The sequence below is a fragment of the Herpailurus yagouaroundi genome, unplaced genomic scaffold, assembly GCF_014898765.1.
Source record: "Herpailurus yagouaroundi ecotype Mexico unplaced genomic scaffold, PumYag 197, whole genome shotgun sequence".
Taxonomy (NCBI): Eukaryota; Metazoa; Chordata; class Mammalia; order Carnivora; family Felidae; genus Herpailurus; species Herpailurus yagouaroundi.
This window is the reverse complement of record NW_024412428.1, coordinates 3714701-3734680: the sequence shown is the minus strand read 5'-3', so window position 1 is coordinate 3734680 and position 19980 is coordinate 3714701. Positions and strand designations below refer to the sequence as shown.

At 46.4% G+C, this 19980-nt stretch overlaps 1 protein-coding gene across 5 annotated transcripts in view; it reads left to right on the top strand.

Moving 5' to 3' along the window:
* The window catches only part of MIPEP (mitochondrial intermediate peptidase), a 164773-nt gene that overhangs the window by 124377 nt on the left and 20416 nt on the right, over positions 1 to 19980 (top strand). For 2 of the 5 annotated variants that reach the window (XM_040448037.1, XM_040448035.1), the window contains 2 exons: positions 11082 to 11203; positions 14274 to 14347. The exons of 1 other annotated variant lie outside the window; for it this stretch is intronic. In XM_040448037.1, coding sequence (XP_040303971.1) covers positions 11082 to 11203; positions 14274 to 14347 — 196 coding nt within the window. Of the gene's footprint in view, positions 1 to 11081; positions 11204 to 14273; positions 14348 to 19980 lie in introns of those variants that run through there. 2 more of the 5 variants (XR_005782262.1, XM_040448036.1) reach the window with 2 other exon arrangements.

Genomic DNA, 19980 nt, shown 5'->3' with positions numbered 1-19980 from the left:
CAGGAATTCCCTGTTGTGTTCTCTGGTGGGCCAAGCAGCAGAGCGAGGAGGGAAGAGTGATGGGCCTGAAATCTCACAGGTAAGGGCTCTGAGGAAGAGATTCCAGGGTCCTGCTTGTCTGTTTAATGCCAGAGGTAGACAAGCCCGTGCTTGACCTTTACGTCCCAGGCTGGGGATCTCGTCTGCCTGCTCGAAGGTAGGTTGGACGTGTTGGTTCTAAACCTGTAGACCAGCCGGTCCCTTGGAGGAGGGGAGTGCGAGTCAGGCGGTTGCCCACACGGCCCGACTGTGTGCGTTCACTCCTCTGAGTTCCTATGTGGAATCCGTGGGCGATGCACCTGCTCTTGGATTTTCTCCCACGTAGAGAAGCTGCCGTCCATTCTGCATCACTTCTTTACGCGTGAGCAGAAAACCCCACTGTCTACAAGGAGCACTCATGTTTTCCGTGTTTGCTTTCATGGTTTTTGTCTCGCTGTACAGACACCGACTTCTTTTCTCGAACCGTTCACAACCACAATGAAGACAGAAGCAGTATCCCTTCTTTTTTTTTTTCCTTCAAAATATGTGTGTGCTCTTTTTTCCTCTGTTTATTGAGGTATAATTAACAAAACTGTAAGACGTTTAAAGTATAAAACCATGGTAATGTGATACACGTATACATTGTGAGAGGATCCCTTACCCCGAGTTAATTAACACATTCATCACCTCACATATTTACCTTTGTCTTTTTTTTTTTTGATGAGAATATTTAAGATCTACTCTCAGCAAATTTCAATTACAGAGTCGAGTATGACTATAGTCATCGTATTATGCATTCGATCCAAAGATCTTATCAATCCTATAATAAAAGTTTGTACTCTTGTATTATGCAAAGTATAATCCCTTGTGTCTGCTACCCCTGAATAACCACTTTCTATTCTCTGTTTCTGTGAGTTTGGCTTTTTTTTTTTTTAATAGTCCACATATAAGTGATACCATCCTGTATGTCTTTCTCCGTCTGGCTTGTTTCACTCAGCACAATGCCCTCTGGGTTCGTTCATGTTGTCACGAACAAATATTTCCTGATTTTGAAGGCCAGATATTCCATATACATACCAGATTTTCTTTATCTATTGATCCGTTAATGGACACTTAGGTCATTTCCATACCTAGGCTCTTGTGAATCATGCTGCAGTTAACGTGGGAGTACAGACATCTGTTCAGGATGATGTTTTCATTTCCTTTGGGTATATCCCGAGAAGTGGGGATATACCACTTTTCTCCAAGTGGTTTTATTTCTGGGCTCTCTATTCTGTTCCATTGATCTATGTTCCATTTCTTCAAGGTTATCCAATTTGTCGGTGTGTAATTATTCGTTGTCTCTTATGATCCTTTATATTTCTGTGGTATCAGTTGTAATGTCTTCTTTCATTTCTAATATTACTAATTTTTATCTTTTCACTTTCTTTCTTGGTACATCTGGATAATGGTTCATCTATTTTGTTTATTAAAAAAAAAAACAGCTCGGGGCGCCTGGGTGGCTCAGTCGGTTAAGCGTCTGACTTCGGCTCAGGTCATGATCTCACAGTTCGTGAGTTCGAGCCCCGCGTCGGGCTCTGTGCTGACGGCTCGGAGCCTGGAGCCTGTTTCGGATTCTGTGTCTCCCTCTCTCTCTGCCCCTCCCCTGCTCATGCTCTGTCTCTCTCTGTCTCAAAAATAAATAAACATTAACAAAAAAAAAAAATTAAAAAAAAAAAACAGCTCTTAGTTTCACTGATGTTTTCTATGGTCTTTTTAGTCACTATTTCATCTGTTTCCACTCCGATCTTTGTTATTTCCTTCCTTCTGCTACCTTTGGGCTTAGTTTGTTCCTCTTTTTCTAGTTCCTTAAGGTATAAATTTGGTTGATTTTTTTTTCTTTCTTTTTTGAGGTTCTCCATCTTCAACCTGCTTTTGCAGTATCCCATAGATTTACATTTGGTAGAGTTTTAGTTTCTTGTGTCTCAAGAGAGTTTTTGATTTTTCCTTTTGGTTTCTTCTTTGACCTGGTAGTTGTTCAGAAGTGTGTTGTTTAATTTCCACATCTTTATGAGTTTTCAATCTTTCTTCTTGTTATTGACATCTAATTTCATGCCATTGTGGTCAGAACAGATATTTGGTATGATTTCAGTCTTCCTAAATTTAGTACAACTTGTTTTGTGGCCTATCGTGCAACCGATGCTAGAGAATGTTTTGTGTGTGCTTGAGAAGAATATGTATTCCGCTGTTGTTGGATGGAATGTTCTAAATGGTTTTTTTAAGTTTATGTATTTTCAGGGAGACTGAGACAGCGTGAGTGGGGGAGGGGCAGAGAGAGAAGGGGAGAGAGAGAGAGAGAGAGAGAGAGAGAGAGAGAGAGAGAGAATCCCAAGCAGGCTCCCTGCTGTCAGCACAGAGCCCAACGTGGGGCCTGAACTCACCAGCCGTGAGATCATGACCAAGCCGAAATCAAAAAGTTGGACACTTAACTGACTGAGCCCCCTAGGCTTTCCTGGAATGTTCTGTATATATATGTCTGTTAGGACCATTTGATCTAAGGTATGGTTCAAGTCTAAAGTTTCTCTGTGGATTTTCTGTCCGGGTGATCTGTCCATTATTGAAAGTCAGGTATTGAAGTTCCCTGCTCTTATTGTATGGTTGTGTGTTTTAGTCTTCCGAATGGTTATTAGTATTTGCTTAACGTATTGAGGTGCTTTCATGTTGGGTACATGTATATTTACAACTGTTCTGTCTTCTTGATGAATTGACTCTGTTGACGTTAAGTAATCACCTTCTTTGTCTCTGTTACTGTTTTGTCTTAAGTTTATTTTTTCTGATGTGAGTGTAGCTATCCCTGTTCTCTTGTGCTTCCCATTTACATGGAATATCTTTTCCCATCCCTTCGCGTTAGGCCTTTGTGTGTTCTTAAAGCTGAAGTGAGTTTTTAGTCAGCAGCATATAATTGGGTCTCTCTCAAAAAAAAAAAAAAAAAAATCCAGCCAGTCACCTTGTGTCTTTTTTGTTTTTATTTTTATTTTTTAAGTTTACTTATTTATTTTGAGAGAGACGCACAAAGTGCAAGCAGGGGAGGGGCAGAGAGAGAGAGCAGGACAGAGGATCTGAAGTGGGCTCTGTACTGACAGCAGAGGTCCCAATGAAGGGCTCAAAGTCACGAACCGTGAGATCATGACCTGAGCCGAAGTCAGATGCTTAACCAACTGAGCCACCCAGGTGCCCCTCTGTGTCTTTTAATTGAAGAATTCAGTCCATTTGCATTTAAAGGAATTATCGATAGGTATGGAATTACTATTGCCATTTTTGTCAGGTTTCTGGTTTTCGTTTTGGTGTTTCAACATCCCTCTTCTTTTGGTGGCTGTATTAACACCAGAGATGGTGTCTTGTTCCTACAGGGGTCCCTCTTGCTCTCCTGGGTGCCCTCCTGATCACAGAAGCCCTCCTATTTCATGGCAGTCCTCATTACTTGACCCTGGGTTCCTTTAGAGTGGAGAGGAACCTACTTTTTCTCTTGAGACGGTAGAGGCAAGGGGAGAAGCAGTGTTAAAGAGCTTTCATTCAGAAGAAAAAAGCTAGGGGTGGCTGGGTGGCTCAGTCAGTTAAGCATCCGACTTCAGCTCAGGTCATGATCTCACGGTCCGTGAGTTTGAGCCCCGCGTCGGGCTCTGTGCTGACAGCTCGGAGCCTGGAGCCTGCTTCAGATTCTGTGTCTTCCTCTCTGCCCCTCCCCCACTTGCACTCTGTTTCTCTTTCTCAAAAATGAATAAACATTTAAAAAATTTTAAAAAAAGAAGAAGAAGAAAGCTAGCCTGTCTTGGTTCCAGTTCCATGCTTGTTGTTTTTCATTTATTATCTCATTTACTTAGATTAACGTCACCGCCCGTATTTCATCTAACGAACACTTTAACAACTTAAACATTTGAATCAGTTACACCTTTTCTCTGCCAATAGACTGACTTTGATAGGCACAGTCCAGCATTTCCAGGGATGTTGTTTTTGTTTGGTGAAAGCTTTATCCCCCGCAATGACCACCTATAAATAAAACTGATAATTGAGGTTGGCATACTGAAGAGACGCACTCCTAGTTAATATTTGGTGCATCCGTAATGGTCTGCCTGATGTTAGTGTTCACTGCCTGAAGACCTTTGGTCCATTTGTTAGGAATGACTTTTTTTTTCTTCTGACACGGTCTTGTCTCCTTAAAATACGCCAGAATTCTGCCACGAGCACAGAAAATTTCTTCTAGTTGTCATTAGGATTTGTGTCATAAACACACACATATGGCATAGGAGTCTTTTTGGGGTTAGAAAATTCTCATAATGGCACTTTGGGAAATTATTCAGGTTTGAACGGTCGTATGGAGAAGGACTTATGTAATGTGGATAAATATTTTTACGTATCGGAGAGCAGTGTTAACGTTTTAACTTACTCTTATTATTATACTTAGGTTTAGTATTAATATACATGAGACGGCTTTCCCCTGGCTGTCAAGCGACTCGTAGGTCCCAGAGGCCTCCCCAAGTCCAGCAGTGTTAACATTGTAACTTAATTGTAGCACTTACTATCACTTGTAAAGGTCTTTCCTTTTTAGCTATAAAAGTAGCTGTGTGGTATGTTTTGATGTGTTTAAGCTAGTACGATAGACATTAAGTTCTAAGTCATAGGTGTCAAATACACACAAATCATGCATAGGAATATGATTTAAGGGTCCAGAGTTTGAAATCAGGGTGATTATAATTATCCCATTTGTGGAAAGCAAGTAGGTCCCATAATCTGATACTTTAGGATGTGTGGTATGGAACAGCCCGAGAGCATGTGCTTTGAATTTAGAAAGACCCCTGGCTTTGGATTCGGTGGTCATCAGCTGGAAATACAAAATACAGTGACCTCAATACGGTAGAGTTCGTTTCCTCCCGCCTGACAAGGCAAGGATGGGCAGATAGGGCTGTTGGGCTGGTGGTCCCTCAACACAGCTTCAGTCAGGGTCTGAGGCGGTGGCTGGTGTTCACTTCTCAAGGCTGGGGGAAAGAGGAGGAGGAGAATGAACCACTTTGTTTCGAAGGCCATGGGTGTACACATTTCTTCCAGTCACCTGTGCTTGCTCGAATGTAAGCCTGGGAGATGGCGTCTCGGCCGTCTCAGCCTTGCTCAGACACATTAAGGAAGGGGTGTGGTTCTGTTCCTAGGAGGAAGAGGGGAATGAGGAGGGGCTCTTCAACCATCTGCGCCCATGGCCTCCACCAAATCACTCTTGCTTGATCCTATTTGTAAAACATAACTATTCATGAAAATTAATGAAATCACTCTGAAGACGGCACTCTCACAACATTTTGTTGAAGAGACACTTGATAAATATAGGTATCCCTTCCATGTTTTCTTAGTTCCTCTCAGCGGCGTTTCTGAGTACAGCTCTCACTTTCTGGTATAAATAGTGACGCACGCTTTCTGTTGCTGTGGACCAGATTACCGCAGGCTTGCTGGCTCAAACCAGTGCACTCGCAGTTTCTGTGCATCAGGAGGCAGAGCACAGCGTGGCTGCGTCCTGTGCCCGGGGTCTTCACAAGCCCACAGCCAAGGGGTCGGCTGGCTGCAGGCTTAGCTGGGGCCTGACCACTTGGTCCAGGTCAGTGGCAGCGTTCGTGTCTTTGCAGTGGTGGGACCCAGGGCCCCAACTTCTTGCCGTCAACTGTAGGACACCGTGCTGCCCGAGAGGCCACCCCTGTGTCTGAAATCCTTCCTCCCAGATCCTAGAGGCTTCACCTGGCTTCCTGCCGGATGGGCTTCCCCAACATAGCCGCTGAGTTCCTCAGGCCACCACGGAGAGTTTCTAGAGTCTGCTCATCAGACGAGACATTGTGTCTAACACAACTCACGATGAGGGTGACATCCCATTGCCGTTGCCATAGTCTGTTGGTTAGAAGCAAGGCACACGTCCTGCCCACACTCAAGGGGAGGATGTTTCCCTAAGGCATGAATGGGAACATAGGGACTACCTGGGGGTGTGTCAAGCACGATAGCTGTGTTTCATTTAAAATCACCTCGTATAGCTGAAATACCTAAAAAGTAAAAAAAAAATTAAAAATTTAAAAAATTTAAAAAATAAAAATAAAATCACCTCGTATTGGGGCTCCTGGGTGGCTCAGTCAGTTAAGCGTCTGACTTCAGCTCAGGTCATGATCTCACGGTTCGTGGGTCTGAGCCCGCGTCGGGCTCCATGCTGATACCTTAGAGCCTGGAGCCTGCTTCGGATCCCGTGTCTCCCTGTTTCTCTGCCCCCTCCCTGCTCGCGCGCGCTCTCTCTCTCTCTCTCTCTCTAAGATAAAGATTTAAAAAAATTTAAATTCCTTTGTATTTCAAATGGAGAATTCTAGTTTGTTTGGCACTATCATTTCTCAGGTTCTGGTAAAGTGTCCATAGGGAGTTTTTATCAAACTAGAAAAACTAGTCTACATTGATTCATGGAAAATGTATACGTATGCATACCTTAAGAGAGAATATAAACATGAGAAGGCAGATGGGAAAATATGTCCTTCTGCTTTCCTTGGCGGCCAAATAAACACTTTGGGATGGCACAGATTTGATACCCTAAGAGCTCCTCCACAAACCAGCAAGATTGTGCCTCATGTGAAAAGTCAGAATGGTCTGTCCGTGAAGACAAAACACTACACAGAGTCCAGACCTGGAGATCTGGTGTTGAAATTAGCCTCAAAAATCTTATGTCATTTTTCAGATAATAGTAAAAAAAAAATGTAGGTAAAAAAAACCTACTATTAATAGTCAGCATGAGATCCAACATTTGCTTTTAGCTCTGTGATATCCTCTTGTTTGTGATATAAATGTTGTTCCTCGCCTCCTCCTTGCAATCAAAGGCTAATTTTTCAGGAACATTGAGCATCACCCTAAACGAAGCCTTTAGTACCTGTCCATCTGTCCATCCATTCGGCCAGCCAGCAGACAGCTGTTGATTTCCTTTCATGGTCCCCATGCCGTGCTGAGCTCAGACGTAGACACAGCACTGTGGTCTTTGCTCTGAAGGAAATCTCGGTTCGTACGGCACACACCAAGGAGGCGATGGGTGTCGCTCCCTGTGCTCATGCAACTTCGAATGTCACCGATAAAGATTGTTTTAAAATAAATTTTAGCTAAATACGTTTATACACATATAGCTAGAAATGAAGAAATGGTGTGCTGAGAGTATAATTAAGAGAAATGAGGGGTGCCGGTGGGGGGGGGGGCTCTGGTGGTTAAGCGTCCGACTTCCAGTCAGGTCACGATCTCGAGGTTTGTGAGTTCGAGCCCCACGTCGGCTCTGTGCTGACAGCTCGGAGCCTGGAGCCTGCTTGGGATTCTGTGTCTCCCTCGCTCTCTGCCCCTCCCCCGCTCACACTCTGTCTCTCAAAAATAAATATTAAAAAAAACTTTTTTAAGAGGTGATTAGTTCAGTCATTGAACATTTAACGTGTAGTTGATGAGTGCTTACTCTGCACTAGCCCCTCTTCTGGGTTCGAAACTGAGACAGTAGGTCACCAGATGCTTTGTTGTTTCCGTTCCTGGCCTCCCGGTCCGGTCTCTAACTCGGACGGAGGAAAGTTGCGCTGTTAGGAAGGAGCTACAGCGAATGAGAAGCCTCAAAGGGCCCCGCTTCCCTGAGTTCTAAAGCAAGTGACGGTTTCCACAGAGTTCCTGGAACACTCCCTCTTCACCTGCTCCACGTTCCTGTCTTTTATGTGGGATCCCTGGGCGTGTCTGACCAAGAGGTTTGTCATAACCAAGCCGTGGGACAGGGGCAGGGTTAGAAGAAGGTCTGCACAGAATAAAAGAGAAGCAGCGAAGGGGTTGGTGCCCTTGGTTTTTAAGACCAGATCCGCACATTACACTTCAAAGGAAGGGTAGAAACTTCTGTCCATCTGACCTTGTCCCTTAGGACATGAAACATTCGACTTCAAAGGGAGAGTCATATCGTTAACTCCTGAGCTTAAAATGAAATGCTGCCTTTTCCTTTTCCTGATGAATGAGTGAAATTATAATAAGGTCTTAATATGAGGTTGAATCAGCAGGAATTCACTATTTGTGGTCAAACAGCAGTGGAACCCTAGGTCTTAGTCTACCATAAACGTGCAGGCCTCTGATGAAAGGTGGCAGGTGGGTGCAATTTCTTTGGCGTGTGAAATGTTTCGGTATGAGAAGGGTGTAGTACCGGACTCAAGCCTGTAATTAAAGGACAAGACGGGACGAGGTGTGTGTTGTGCCAGAGCATCTGCATCCCGGCGGGCATGTTGCTGTTCAGCAGACACCGTGACAGCTCAGGAATTGCACGCATCGGGATTGCACGCATCCCGATGTCTCTTTCTACGCTTCCGAAAGGTCTGATTTTTATTACTCTGTTTATGTGAGGACTCAGTTATGAGCTGATAACGTGAACGAACTTAGAAATCCCTTGGCCCAAATCAGATGCCTTTATGGAAGTAGGCCTGCATTCAAGGCAACACGAAAGCGTATCCAGCTGGAATCGAAACAAAATTAAACTTGGCTCTGCATTACAAAGGCTACCGAACTAGTTACGGCAGATCACCGAGAAGAAGCTTCAGACGGGGCACCTTAAATTGTGTGCTTCTGATCTCGAGACTTCCACCTTGAGAAAGGCTTATATAATCCATCGCATAAGAGCCAGATTAAAACAGCAGGCCGTACTCCGTTACGAAAGATATCATCGCATCCCAGCGGCTTCATGTGAGAAAGATTACCAGTGGCCCATTAAGATGCCAGCATACCACAAAAATTGACATAGACCCTCCCCTTTTTTTAATAAGACAGAGTATCCAGAACTGTATGGGTTATAATTGAACTCTGAAAGACCTAACCCTTTGACTCAAACTTTAGTCACTCAAAGTTTATCGTAATGGATTTTGACCCATAGATGGTCCTTGACAATTTGCCTTCAATTTCAACACCCCTTGCACAGAAACGGGATGCGAAAGGTAGCCTGTCTGAATTTTCCATGTCCCCCACGTCCCCCCGAGGGTACCTGTTGACTGGACAGCGTGCAGTCACTCTCTCCCATCCGGGGCGAGGCCACAGTTGAGCCTTTGGGCCTCAGTCCAGCTGCCCTTCATGTTGTTATGCTGCTGGCACCTGTGCCTGGGGCAAGCTAGGAAGGATCCAGGTCCGGTGACTGTAACAGACCCCAGGCAGCAGCCTCGTGAACGCACCCCCCCGGTGCTGGTGGTGGCCACGTGGAGTCCGAGACCACGCTCCCGGCTTCCAGCTCCCCCTCGCGGGGGGCTCACCTTCACAGATGGCCCGACGTGACAGACCTCAGGAGCAAGGGGCACATCTGTTTCCTTTAAGAACGTGACTCACAAGGTGCTCACTTTACTTCCCAGCATAGCCATTTTGAAAAATGGGGAGAGTGGATACGGAGGGTAGCTGTTTCTCTCTGCCATGGTATCCTCACGTTCAAAATTAGTTGGGACGCCTCAGCGTACCTTCCTTTTTTTTTCCCATTGGCCATTTTCCATATTTGTGCTCTTCCTTTTTTTAAGTGCTGCTAAAACATCGAAGCATAGCTGACAATGTCACGTTAGCACACCCTCTTTTGTAACAGCTCCTTTGCCCAATCCAGGCAGACTATTTGTCTGAAAGTGTCGGACACGCCCAGAGAATAACTAGCACTGGGACCTCATCATAAGCCCCTGTGGAGTAGATACAAGACTTAGACGATGTTCGAAAATTTGCCACACACTGTGATCAAGGAACTGTCTGTGTTCTCAATGTTTGTTCTCAATCAGGTAGAATTTGCTTATCTAGCTTATAGGTTTGCGGTAAGGATTACAGTTTATACTTTATTTTCCAGGGAATTAAAAGATTTGTTAATGACTATCTTAGTTTAAGAAAAAAAAAACAGGCTTCTAGGCTTTACTGTGGTGATCATTTCACAATATATACAAATAGCAAATCATTATGTTGTATACCTAAAACTTCTGTAATATATCAATTATGCCTTTGTTGAAAAATTACAAATGAAAGTATAACATATCCATCTGTCAGTCATGAATAAGGCTTAGTTTTTTGGTTACATCTTTAAAAAATACGTGGGCTGCAGTTTTTTTTTTTCCTCAAAAAGTTTTAATGTTCAACTAAAGCATACATTAGAAGACAGTGGATGTCATGTTTAAGTCACAAATCCGTCTTTTGAGGACAGTTTTTAGAATTCTAGCTTTTGTCGTCGTGATGTCACCGTGAGTATGGCCTGGTAAGTTTATGCGTTGGCACTTGGATACCCTTCCTCCTACTGACCAATCAGGAGGTAGGTGTTTTAGCTTTTAGGTCCCAAGAAAGAACGGTATTGGCAGGAAGAGAATTTTCCAGTGGGAGGGCACTCTTCCATGAAAACTCACACGGCCTTTCTTATAAGAGCTACACGATTGTCCTCAAAAAGCACGGAGGCACTCAGAGCCAGACCCATGGTTCCCTCTGGCGTGGATGACCAGGCATCCGCAGGCCACGACGGGTGTGAAAGCCCAGCCCCTCCGCGATCCTCACTTGTCCTGCTGAGCTCGGGCTGCCCGCTTTCCACGTCTGTCACAGAGCTGAGCCCCAGCAGTGACGAACTTGTACAAAACGGTTCAGCGTGTCAGGTTTGCTTTCCTCAAGGCTCCTCCCCTCGGCTTGCAGACGACCGCCTTCTGGCCATGTCCTCACGTGGTCTTTCCTCTGAGCCCACCCTGGTGTCTCTCCCTTCTTAGAAGGACTCTGGTCCCCCTGCATTAGCCCCATTTTAGCTTAGCCACCCTTTTAAAAGAAAGGCTCTATCTCCAAATACAGTCACATTCTGCGGCATCGGGGTGGGGGCTTCGACATACGAATTTTGGGGCGGGGGGGCACCCTTCAGTCCATAACAGTGTATAAAATATGGAAAAATGTTAATATGGTGAGCGACGTGGCCCTCGAGGGTTAAATTTAAATGCAGACATTTGCGGATTTCCTCCTGTGCTCCCATTGCGTTCTGGTGCGTGATACCTGGAGATACAAAGACGTAATTATTTCCTGTGCTGTTTCCGTGTTGGCAGGCCTGGCAGCTTCGATTCAGCCACCTCGTGGGCTACGGTGCCAAGTATTACTCTTACCTCATGTCCAGGGCGGTAGCTTCCATGGTCTGGAAGGAGTGTTTTCGACGAGACCCTTTTAACAGGTAACGAGGGGGAGGAATTCTTCTCTGACACCAGTAATCTGCCACGCCCCTGCGTCTGAAGCCAGGCCAGGAACCTCAGCCGCTTGGCCCGCGGTGCAGGCCACTGCCAGGCCCTTCCGACCGACTGCCCGAGACGGGGCCGGGCCCCGAGCCTCCACCTCGCCCCGCAGCACTCACGGCTGTCGCACACCGGCGATGGTGTGGCACCCTCCTGTCACGCCCGCAGGGACCTCTGCGTGAGGGCTCTTTGCGCCTCCAGAGTGGGCCTGGACTGCTGTGTTGCCGTGCGTCCCCTGTGGGTTTGTGTGGCTGTTCCAGCCTGTCTTGTTGTCTGTTCCCCACTGCTCTGTGCTTCCCGTTACTTGAGACGGCCTTCCTTGTTTTCGGCACAAGCTTCCGAGGAGTCAGTCACACGGAACACGTGATTTCCTCTTTGTTGCCCAACGAAGGACTCGCTACTCTCAGCCATTTGGGAGCAGCACCATTGGAAGCGTTGACTCTCGACGCCAGGGTCCACTTTGCTCCGGAAGGTTCCCCCTTTGCCCGACTTTGGAACGCTTTCTCCCCGCGGAAGACGGTGGCGGTGTGAGGAAGGGGACCCGCTCCCCTGACGGCTCCTCCACAGCTCCCCTTCACGGGGGCCGCTGACCGCCACTTAGTATCGGTAACTGCAGAACCCCTGCCCCGCATCGCTTCCCGCGGCCTGCCTCCTGGGTGCCCTCTCGAGTAGCCTCGCTCACCATTTCCACCGTCGGGATGGGCAGTGGTTCAGACGGGAGAATCCGCGGCCGACTCAGCGGAAGGCTCACGAACATGACTGTGGGCTGAGTCTCGGGCCTCGGGCTAGCTGGTGACCGCGGGAGCCTGTAGCGATTCAGTGAGGGAATCCGGGTAGGTGGATTTCAGGTAGGGACGTACGATGCCCAACCCCTTCCCTGCCGTGGAGACAGGCCGTGCGAGGTGGCGGCGGGCTGGAAGAGGACGGAGAGCGGGGTCTGGGCTGGGCAGCCCCGCATCCCCAGGATCAGAAGCACAGGAGTATCCTGTCGTGCCCCCAGTGGGCCTCCACAGGATGCTTCTCGACCGCAGCCTTGGGGAAGTTGAGTTCTGGTCTCAGAGTCCCTGGAAGGTGCTTCCTTGAAAGCAAACCACGAATGATGATCTGGTCTCATACTCGTTTAAAACATCTTGTCTCCTCACCACACAGACGCATCTCCAAACACCTGTCAGGCAGCCGTGGATGATGACTGGTGTCTTCACCGCTTTCATGTGGTTGAAGATGAATGGCACCTTGGATTTTCGGAGTGCCCTGAAATTTTCCGTACGGCGCGTTAGTTTGCATTCACGGTTGTCCTGGCAGAGCACGTACTTCTTACGAGAGGAAACTGAGGCTCAGAGAGGGCAAGTGGTTTGTCCGAGGCCTCACAGTTCAGACTGGAGTGAGATGATAAAACAGGTCTGCTGATTCCCAGCCCCCTCCCCCTCCCCGTCTCCTGCACAAGTCCAGCTTTTCATGCAGCTTGATGCAGGTTGGGATTTTCGTAGCATCTAACAATCACATTCAGTTCCAAAGTCTTTGGAACTTGAGTCTGATGTCGTAGAATGTTGAAATGTTTTGCAGCTTCGTAGCCACATGTTCTTTTGTCTCCTGCCCTTTGCATGCTGCAGACATTCGGTCTGCTCTTCAGAATTTGTTATTTTCAAAAGACCGAAAGCCAGAATTGACTATAATAAGTCATTTCGGGCAATTACGATTCTTCACTGGAGATTTCTATAAACAGGCAAAATATTACCTTGTTTAAAGGAACTGCACTTTACTAGAAGACCACATACTATTAAGTACATATATTTCTTGCATTTATATCTTGTTTATGTATGCATGCTTGCCTAGACATGTAGTTTGCCACACTTTTATAGACATGTAAAAGTAAGCTAGTAAAAATACTCATAAGGCTAGAAAATTTCTTACCTATGTCAAAAGATCCTTTTTGATCCCACTCCTAAAAAAAAATCACCAGACTGGATGCCTCACCAGAAAGCCAGGGGCCAGGAGGAGGTACACCCCTCCCCCAGGTCAGAGGTCAGGCAGGGCCTCTCAGCCACCCCGTCCCCTCCCTGGGTGGGCCCAGCCTTCTGTCCATGTTTCCTAATTCAGGACACGCTTTGGCTTAGCAGCCACTTCGTGTTTGACATCAACCTATGTTGGATACTGTGACACTATCAGAAATTCTGATTAGAAACCACGTTTGCAAAATTGCCCTATGCAAAGATGCTCCAGAAATAGCGCAATGAAAACATCATGATTTATGTAACTTACGTCATCGTGGGTGTCAGTCATCTGGCATTAAAGGAATTGCATTTTCCATAATACACAAAAGTAGCTCTAAATAGCCTTGTGTCCGGGTGCCATTAAGTTGGAGAATTTCTATCTATAAAAGTTCTCCAAAATCTGCCTGCGAGTATCATCACAGACGGTGTTCCCTGCAGAATCCAGCAGACAAAGAGCATCAGAAGATACAGACGGGCCGTTCTGAACTTTGCCCTTTCCACCTGTATACTCAAGAGTCAGTTTCCTGTTCCATTAGCTGTTACCCTAAGCCAAGGTCTCCGGGTGTAATTAACCCTCTCCTGCCAGCTTGTTCTCCTTCGCTTTTATTTCACAGTCTTATTTTTTCTCTCTCTGTTTCATCTCAGCGTAAATAATTCCAAAACCTCACTTTAAGATCATCCCAAAGACGATGGAGAATAGGATAGCTTCCACTTAGTATATGATCCATAAACGAAATAATCCTTTCTTTGAAGAGAGATTGCTTGCTGTGAAACAAAGCTAAAAATACACTTCTCCTTTTACAGTAAATATTTCACACCTAGTTTGACTTTATTAGAGTAATTCAGAAATTGGAATTCGATGTTTAGAAGCAGGAAAATCGAGGGCTGAGCTATCTCATGGTGGCGGCTTTTCTGTCAGCGTGGCTTCATTTGGAGAAAGAAACTAAGACACGGGTGACCGGGGGCTGGGCGGGCTGCCCGTGTCAGTGCCTGTAACGGTCTCTTCTTCTCCCCCCACCAGGACGGCAGGGGAGCGCTATCGCAGGGAGATGCTGGCACACGGCGGGGGCAAGGAACCGATGCTCATGGTGCAAGGTAAAACAAAACGAGGATTGGGAACTTTGCTGTGCGACCTTCTTTCTTTCAAGGTTTTATGGGTTATATATATTTTAAATTATAATATAATTTAACGTTGCCACACAACGTTCTATTAGTTTCAGGTGCACAGCACGGTGATCGGGCAGGTCTGTACATTACGTCAGGGTCACCAGCATATTGTCGCTGCCATGGGTCACCGAACACTATTATTACAGTGTTATTGACTATACTCCCTATGCTGTACTTTCCATCTCTGTGACTTATTTATTTCATAACTGGCAGTTGGTACCTCAGTCCCCTTCATCGATTTCGCCCATCCCCTCACCACCCTCCCGTTTTATGGGTTAGGTTTTAATATTAGCTCTTGGAGTTATGTTTTTGCGCCGCCTATAGTGAAAGCTGTTTCATATTTCCTCCGTACTTTTTTTTTTTTTGGCCTTTAGAGATGATGCGTCAGCTGTGTCCTTTGTTCTGAGCATGTATCTAGTTCATTGTATCCCAAACAAATTAATTTTTAGTTACTGTGATGTATTTAGATGCCAGGATAAAATTTCAGGGTTTAACTTTTTTTTTAATTTTTTTTTTTCAACGTTTATTTTTTTATTTTTGGGACAGAGAGAGACAGAGCATGAATGGGGGAGGGGCAGAGAGAGAGGGAGACACAGAATCGGAAACAGGCTCCAGGCTCTGAGCCATCAGCCCAGAGCCCGACGCGGGGCTCGAACTCACGGACCGTGAGATTGTGACCTGGCTGAAGTCGGACGCTTAACCGACTGCGCCACCCAGGCGCCCCCAGGGTTTAACTTTTAAAATGTAGGAAATTTATAAATTTGTCATAAATTATCAAAAAAAATTGGTTTTAATAGGTCCCAGTGTATTTCTTTAGCTTAAAGAAGTCCTGTAAACTTTTTCTGAAAGCTTAGCTATGCCTTTGCTAAAAATTCCAAGGCATTTTTTTTGACCCATTGAAAAATTAGAACCTAAGTAAATCTCTTTGAGGTACTACAGTGCTTGTTGTCTTATGTAATTTGGGAGGTTCGTTTTTTCATTTAAGTATTTGCACTGAAAATTTAGTTGTAAATGGAAGTGACCATCATGGGTTTTCATAAAATGTTCTCACAAATATTTTAAGGAACATGTGAATGTTATTGGATCTCAATGTATTGACAATTTTATTTGCAGCTGATCTCCCTAACTAGCTGATAAAAATTGCTTTTAGGAAATCCCATCCAGCATTGGAGAAATATGGTCGCAGTGGGTCTGACGTCAAGGTTTCCTTGCCTAGATCTGTTCGGTCTAACACCTGTTGCAGGTGTTCGCGGAGCCCCAGGTCCTTCCCTTTAGCTGTGTGTTCAGCGGGTACTTGCTGAGCGCTCACTCTGCCCGGGGCACCGCTGTGCTTGTGTGTTGTGTTGCCCTGTGCGGAGGGCAGGCGCGGAAGAGGCGAAGACGAACATCGGGTCCTTGTGCGGCTCGCGCTCCTTCAGCTCCGCCGGGACGGGGCGCTCTCGTGGGCACAATCCGCCCGATGCCGCCGCGGGTTTAGAAAACAAATCTGCCCGCCTGCAAAGCCTGCAGTTTCATGGGGCCCCGCTGCACCAGTGATGACAAAAGTCCGCCACAGCCACGCTTTGCTCTTCCATCAGTGCACTGCCCTCGGAGCCGTCCTGCGGTGCAGAGGGCACGCTGATGGTGCCTCAGTTCCCACTTGAGCCTTACTGGCCCTTCGTGAACTGTGCCACATCCAGGGAATGGTTTAAAATGGTTTGCACGCGTTGGTTGATGCAATCTTCTAGCAACCCTAGGAGGTGGGAATGATGGTTATTCCCATTTTACCGAGGCTGAAACAGTCTTGTCCTTGGTCCATGTTAGAGGCAGTGAGTAGAACAGTCAGGATTTGAACCTGTGACTTCTGGCTGCAGAGACCGAGGTCGTCGGCAGTCTGTGCTGTTTCACGTGTTTGCGGAACACGACACTGGGGTAAGGGTCTCCTACGGACCCGCGTGAAAGGCAGATTGCTTGGCTCATGATAGTAAGCCACCAAGAGGTTAAATTGTGTGCTTGTAGCCAGTGGTTTGTGGTCCTGCATGAAAAGCCCACTGTGCTCCAAGAAGAGATGCTGCAGGGTGGCTTTCTCCCGTAGATTTTCTCTTCTGTATACTCTCGCAGTAGCCGTGCTCAGCTTCTCCTTTTTTGAGACCAAGGTCTAAATGGTGTCTGCACATAAGTATTAGCTTCCATATGGTTCCGTCAAAGGGGGAAAAAAAGTAAATCCTTTTCTCTGTTTGTCTTTTGGCCGGTGTGTTGGTCTACCCTGCCTCCAGGAATGTTGTAAGAAACCTCTCTAAAAATTCTGCTCTTTATATGAAACGTCATTGTGTTAAGAAACCTAATATTTTCCACACTGGAATTCGCACACTTGGGAGAGAAAAACAAGATTGTGGTTCAAACCAGGGATGAGAAAGTGTTCGGATTCCAGTTAACAATAGAATGGTTCTGCTTTTAAACCTCAATATTTTTCTTAATGTGGTTCTGTCTGATCTCATTAATTCACATGGTTTGTTACATGTCAAAGATGAATGGGGGACGTGCGGAGAAGTTACGCCTGTCGTCGCTTTATAGGGTTGGATTTGTAAGACAAGACCAGCAGTGGCTTCTCATTTTCTTGTATGCAGCCAGCCTGTACCCCAAAACAGAATGTCTTAGGGGACGGCTCATAGCCGAACACTAGTGTACCCCTAGGAGTAGCGATTGGTGAAATTGTTAAGAGTTGCGATGTAAAAGCTTAAATGATCTGGGAGGCATTATTCCTGTTTGGAAGTGTAATTTTTACCAGGTGTTTATTAAATATGTGATTTAACTACTTACTAGGTCAGCGTAAAGAGTTATATTAAGTAGCAAAAGATGAGGAGAAGACCTCCCTTCAAATGACGTTCCTCCCTGGCCAAATGACAACTTTGTTAACCTCCTTACTTTAAGACTTCTATGGCGGATGAACTTCAGGCCATTCCTTAGAGTCAGAATACCTCTGCCTCGTACTGATGCTCTCCGAATGATACCTAGTCACAGAAATCAAATATGTCATGCTTTTGACCTTTGAATAATAAAAACCACACAGGTGAGCTGTGTTTAGAATGAGTCGTCATCGGCTCTGAATCCCTTGACCTTTTCTGGGCCCACTGACGGATGAGCCTCCTTGTGGCCAGAGCCCGGTCTGAAGGAAGTCCCAGAGAACACAGCATTCCTCTTTCTTGTCTCCCACTGGTCGCCCCCCCCCCCCCCATTCATCAGCTAAAGGGTGCTGCCACGCAGCCCTGTCCCGGTGCTGACTCTAGCCCGAGGGAGTGGCTGTGTCGCCCGATAGAGTCAGGGACTCTATCCCTGACTGAGGGAGCCCCGGGGGGAAATAAATCCCAAGTCGTGCAACCGTGGCAACAGGAGGCTTTGGTAGAGTCAGAACCCATAGTTGTTTCCTCTCAACACTCCAAATGCCATTTGAAAACAACGTAGTGGTTAAATAGTAGTTAAAACGGCATGTCCCCCCTCGGGGAAGAAAAGAGGTCACATGGTACCACAGCCCACTGTACTAGGATGTGCCCTTGCTGGCTCTGGCTTCCAGGAGAAAGTCACTTCCCCTCCCTCCGTATGTCCTTACCTGCCTTTAAACACATCCATGGCACATGCAAAGATACAGGTTATAAGCACAGCATTCGTTTTCTTAACACCCCCCCTCCCGCCCCCCGCCAGTCAACTGTTTGGCAACACCTGATGGAAACCAGCTTTCTTAATTGCCAAGAATTCCGGGCTGAGCTTGAACTCTTTGTATTCAGTTGCCGGTGGTGAGTTTTTCTCCCCTTCTTGCCATACGCTACCCCTACCCGCCAGTGTTTTTTTGGTTTATGTTAAGTACCCCATTTCTGAGTAATAAGAGCACGTCAAGGTTTTGCCGGAAAGAAACGATGATAACATGATATTTTCATTCGTTTTCTTATTTTTCAAAGCCTAGACTAGAATGCTTCTAGGGTGCCTTGGGTTCAGTGTCCATCACAACCGTTCCAGAAAATGTACGGGTTGCTAGAACGCAAACATGCAGGAAGGCTTGTGCGTAGCAAGGGAGCACCGTTTTGTACCCACTGGGCAGCACGATCGTGTCGCACCACACCAGACACGAGGGTGGAATGATTCGGTCCCGCGGGATAGAAGTTGCGTGATTTCAGCAGTTTGTGGATGACGGAGGGAGTCCTCACGCACAGCTTCCTCTGCATGCCGTATTTCTGTGTTTTATGTCCTCTACGAGCTTGGGTGAATGGCCCCTGTTTTTAGGTTCAGATTTATCATTCCGATGATCAGGAAAGACAACAACAGCAGCAACTAACATTTGCAGAAACTGCTACGTGCCGATACCTTCCGCTGCGCTGCCCGATTTAGTCCCCAAAGCTCAGGTCAGATGGTCCCCATTTTTACAGATAACGAAACCGTCAAGAGTTCATTCTCTCTCTGTGCCGCCTCTCCTCCCGACTCCCGCGTCTTCCTCGGTTGACCTCTAAATTCTGACTTGAGATCGAGCTGCTCCTTAGAACATGGGAGATGTCAGTGGAGTGAGCCCTGAGGCCTGCACGATCCCCAGGAGTCTGCGGTTTGTTGTTTCTAACCTCACATCCTAACTGTTCCCCTTGACATCGGAGAGGCCTGCCTGCCATCCAGCCATCAGCAATAAGGTTTCCCTTCATCTGTTTTTGTAGGAGCTCCTTTAGACTTTTGTGGTAAAGCTATCAACTTAGTTTATAATCATTCTGAGTCATGGTGGTTCCGAGAGAAAAGGTCCCCGCCGCAGCCCAGTGAGCTCGATGCCCAGTAAGTGTCGTGTTTCTGCCTCTGGTTAGAGCACTCCCTGTGCTCTACCCTTCAACCTTTGCACCAAGAATTTTGTGGGGGGAAGGAAAGGTTAAAGTCCAAGACTTTCGCATTCCAGGAGGCTGTTGCGAACACTCAACCACTTTACTTCCCGTCATGTCAGTAGAGACACAAAGTGTTACCCTGGCAGAGTTTTTAAAAGGACCAAACATCAGAGAAGACTGAAAGAATTACTAGGTACATGAGTCTACTCTCAGTGGCCCTCCCTTCAGTGTGTGTTGCCAAACTGACTCCTGGAACCAGAGTCTAGGAGCCCACAGGGCCTCACTTGAAGCTGATGAAAATCATAATACCTTACATTTCTGCCGAGCTTTATGGTTTTCCGGGCACAATCGTTTTTGCCATAATTATCCTGTGTCATCTATTCTAACTTGCTACGTATCATTTTTGTCCAAGAAAAAAACCCAGAGAATTGTGGTCTCTATTCCAAAAGGTCATCCCTGTGCCCCGAGGAGATTCATGCAAACCATCTATAGTGATGACTCCTCTTTTCTTTAAAAACCATCTCGGTGGTAGTAGCTGTGCACACAGCCGGCTTTCAGATCTCGCTTTCACGCCAACTCACAGCAAGGCTCCTCGGAGAGACGGTTGATTCCAGGGCTGAGTGTAAAGTACGAGCCAGAAGCTCCAGGAAACACATGCAAGGAGGGGTGTGTGTCAAAGGGAGGCGAACTGAAAAGAGGTCCCAGTGGCCAAAGTTGTGGCAATTTGAGCAA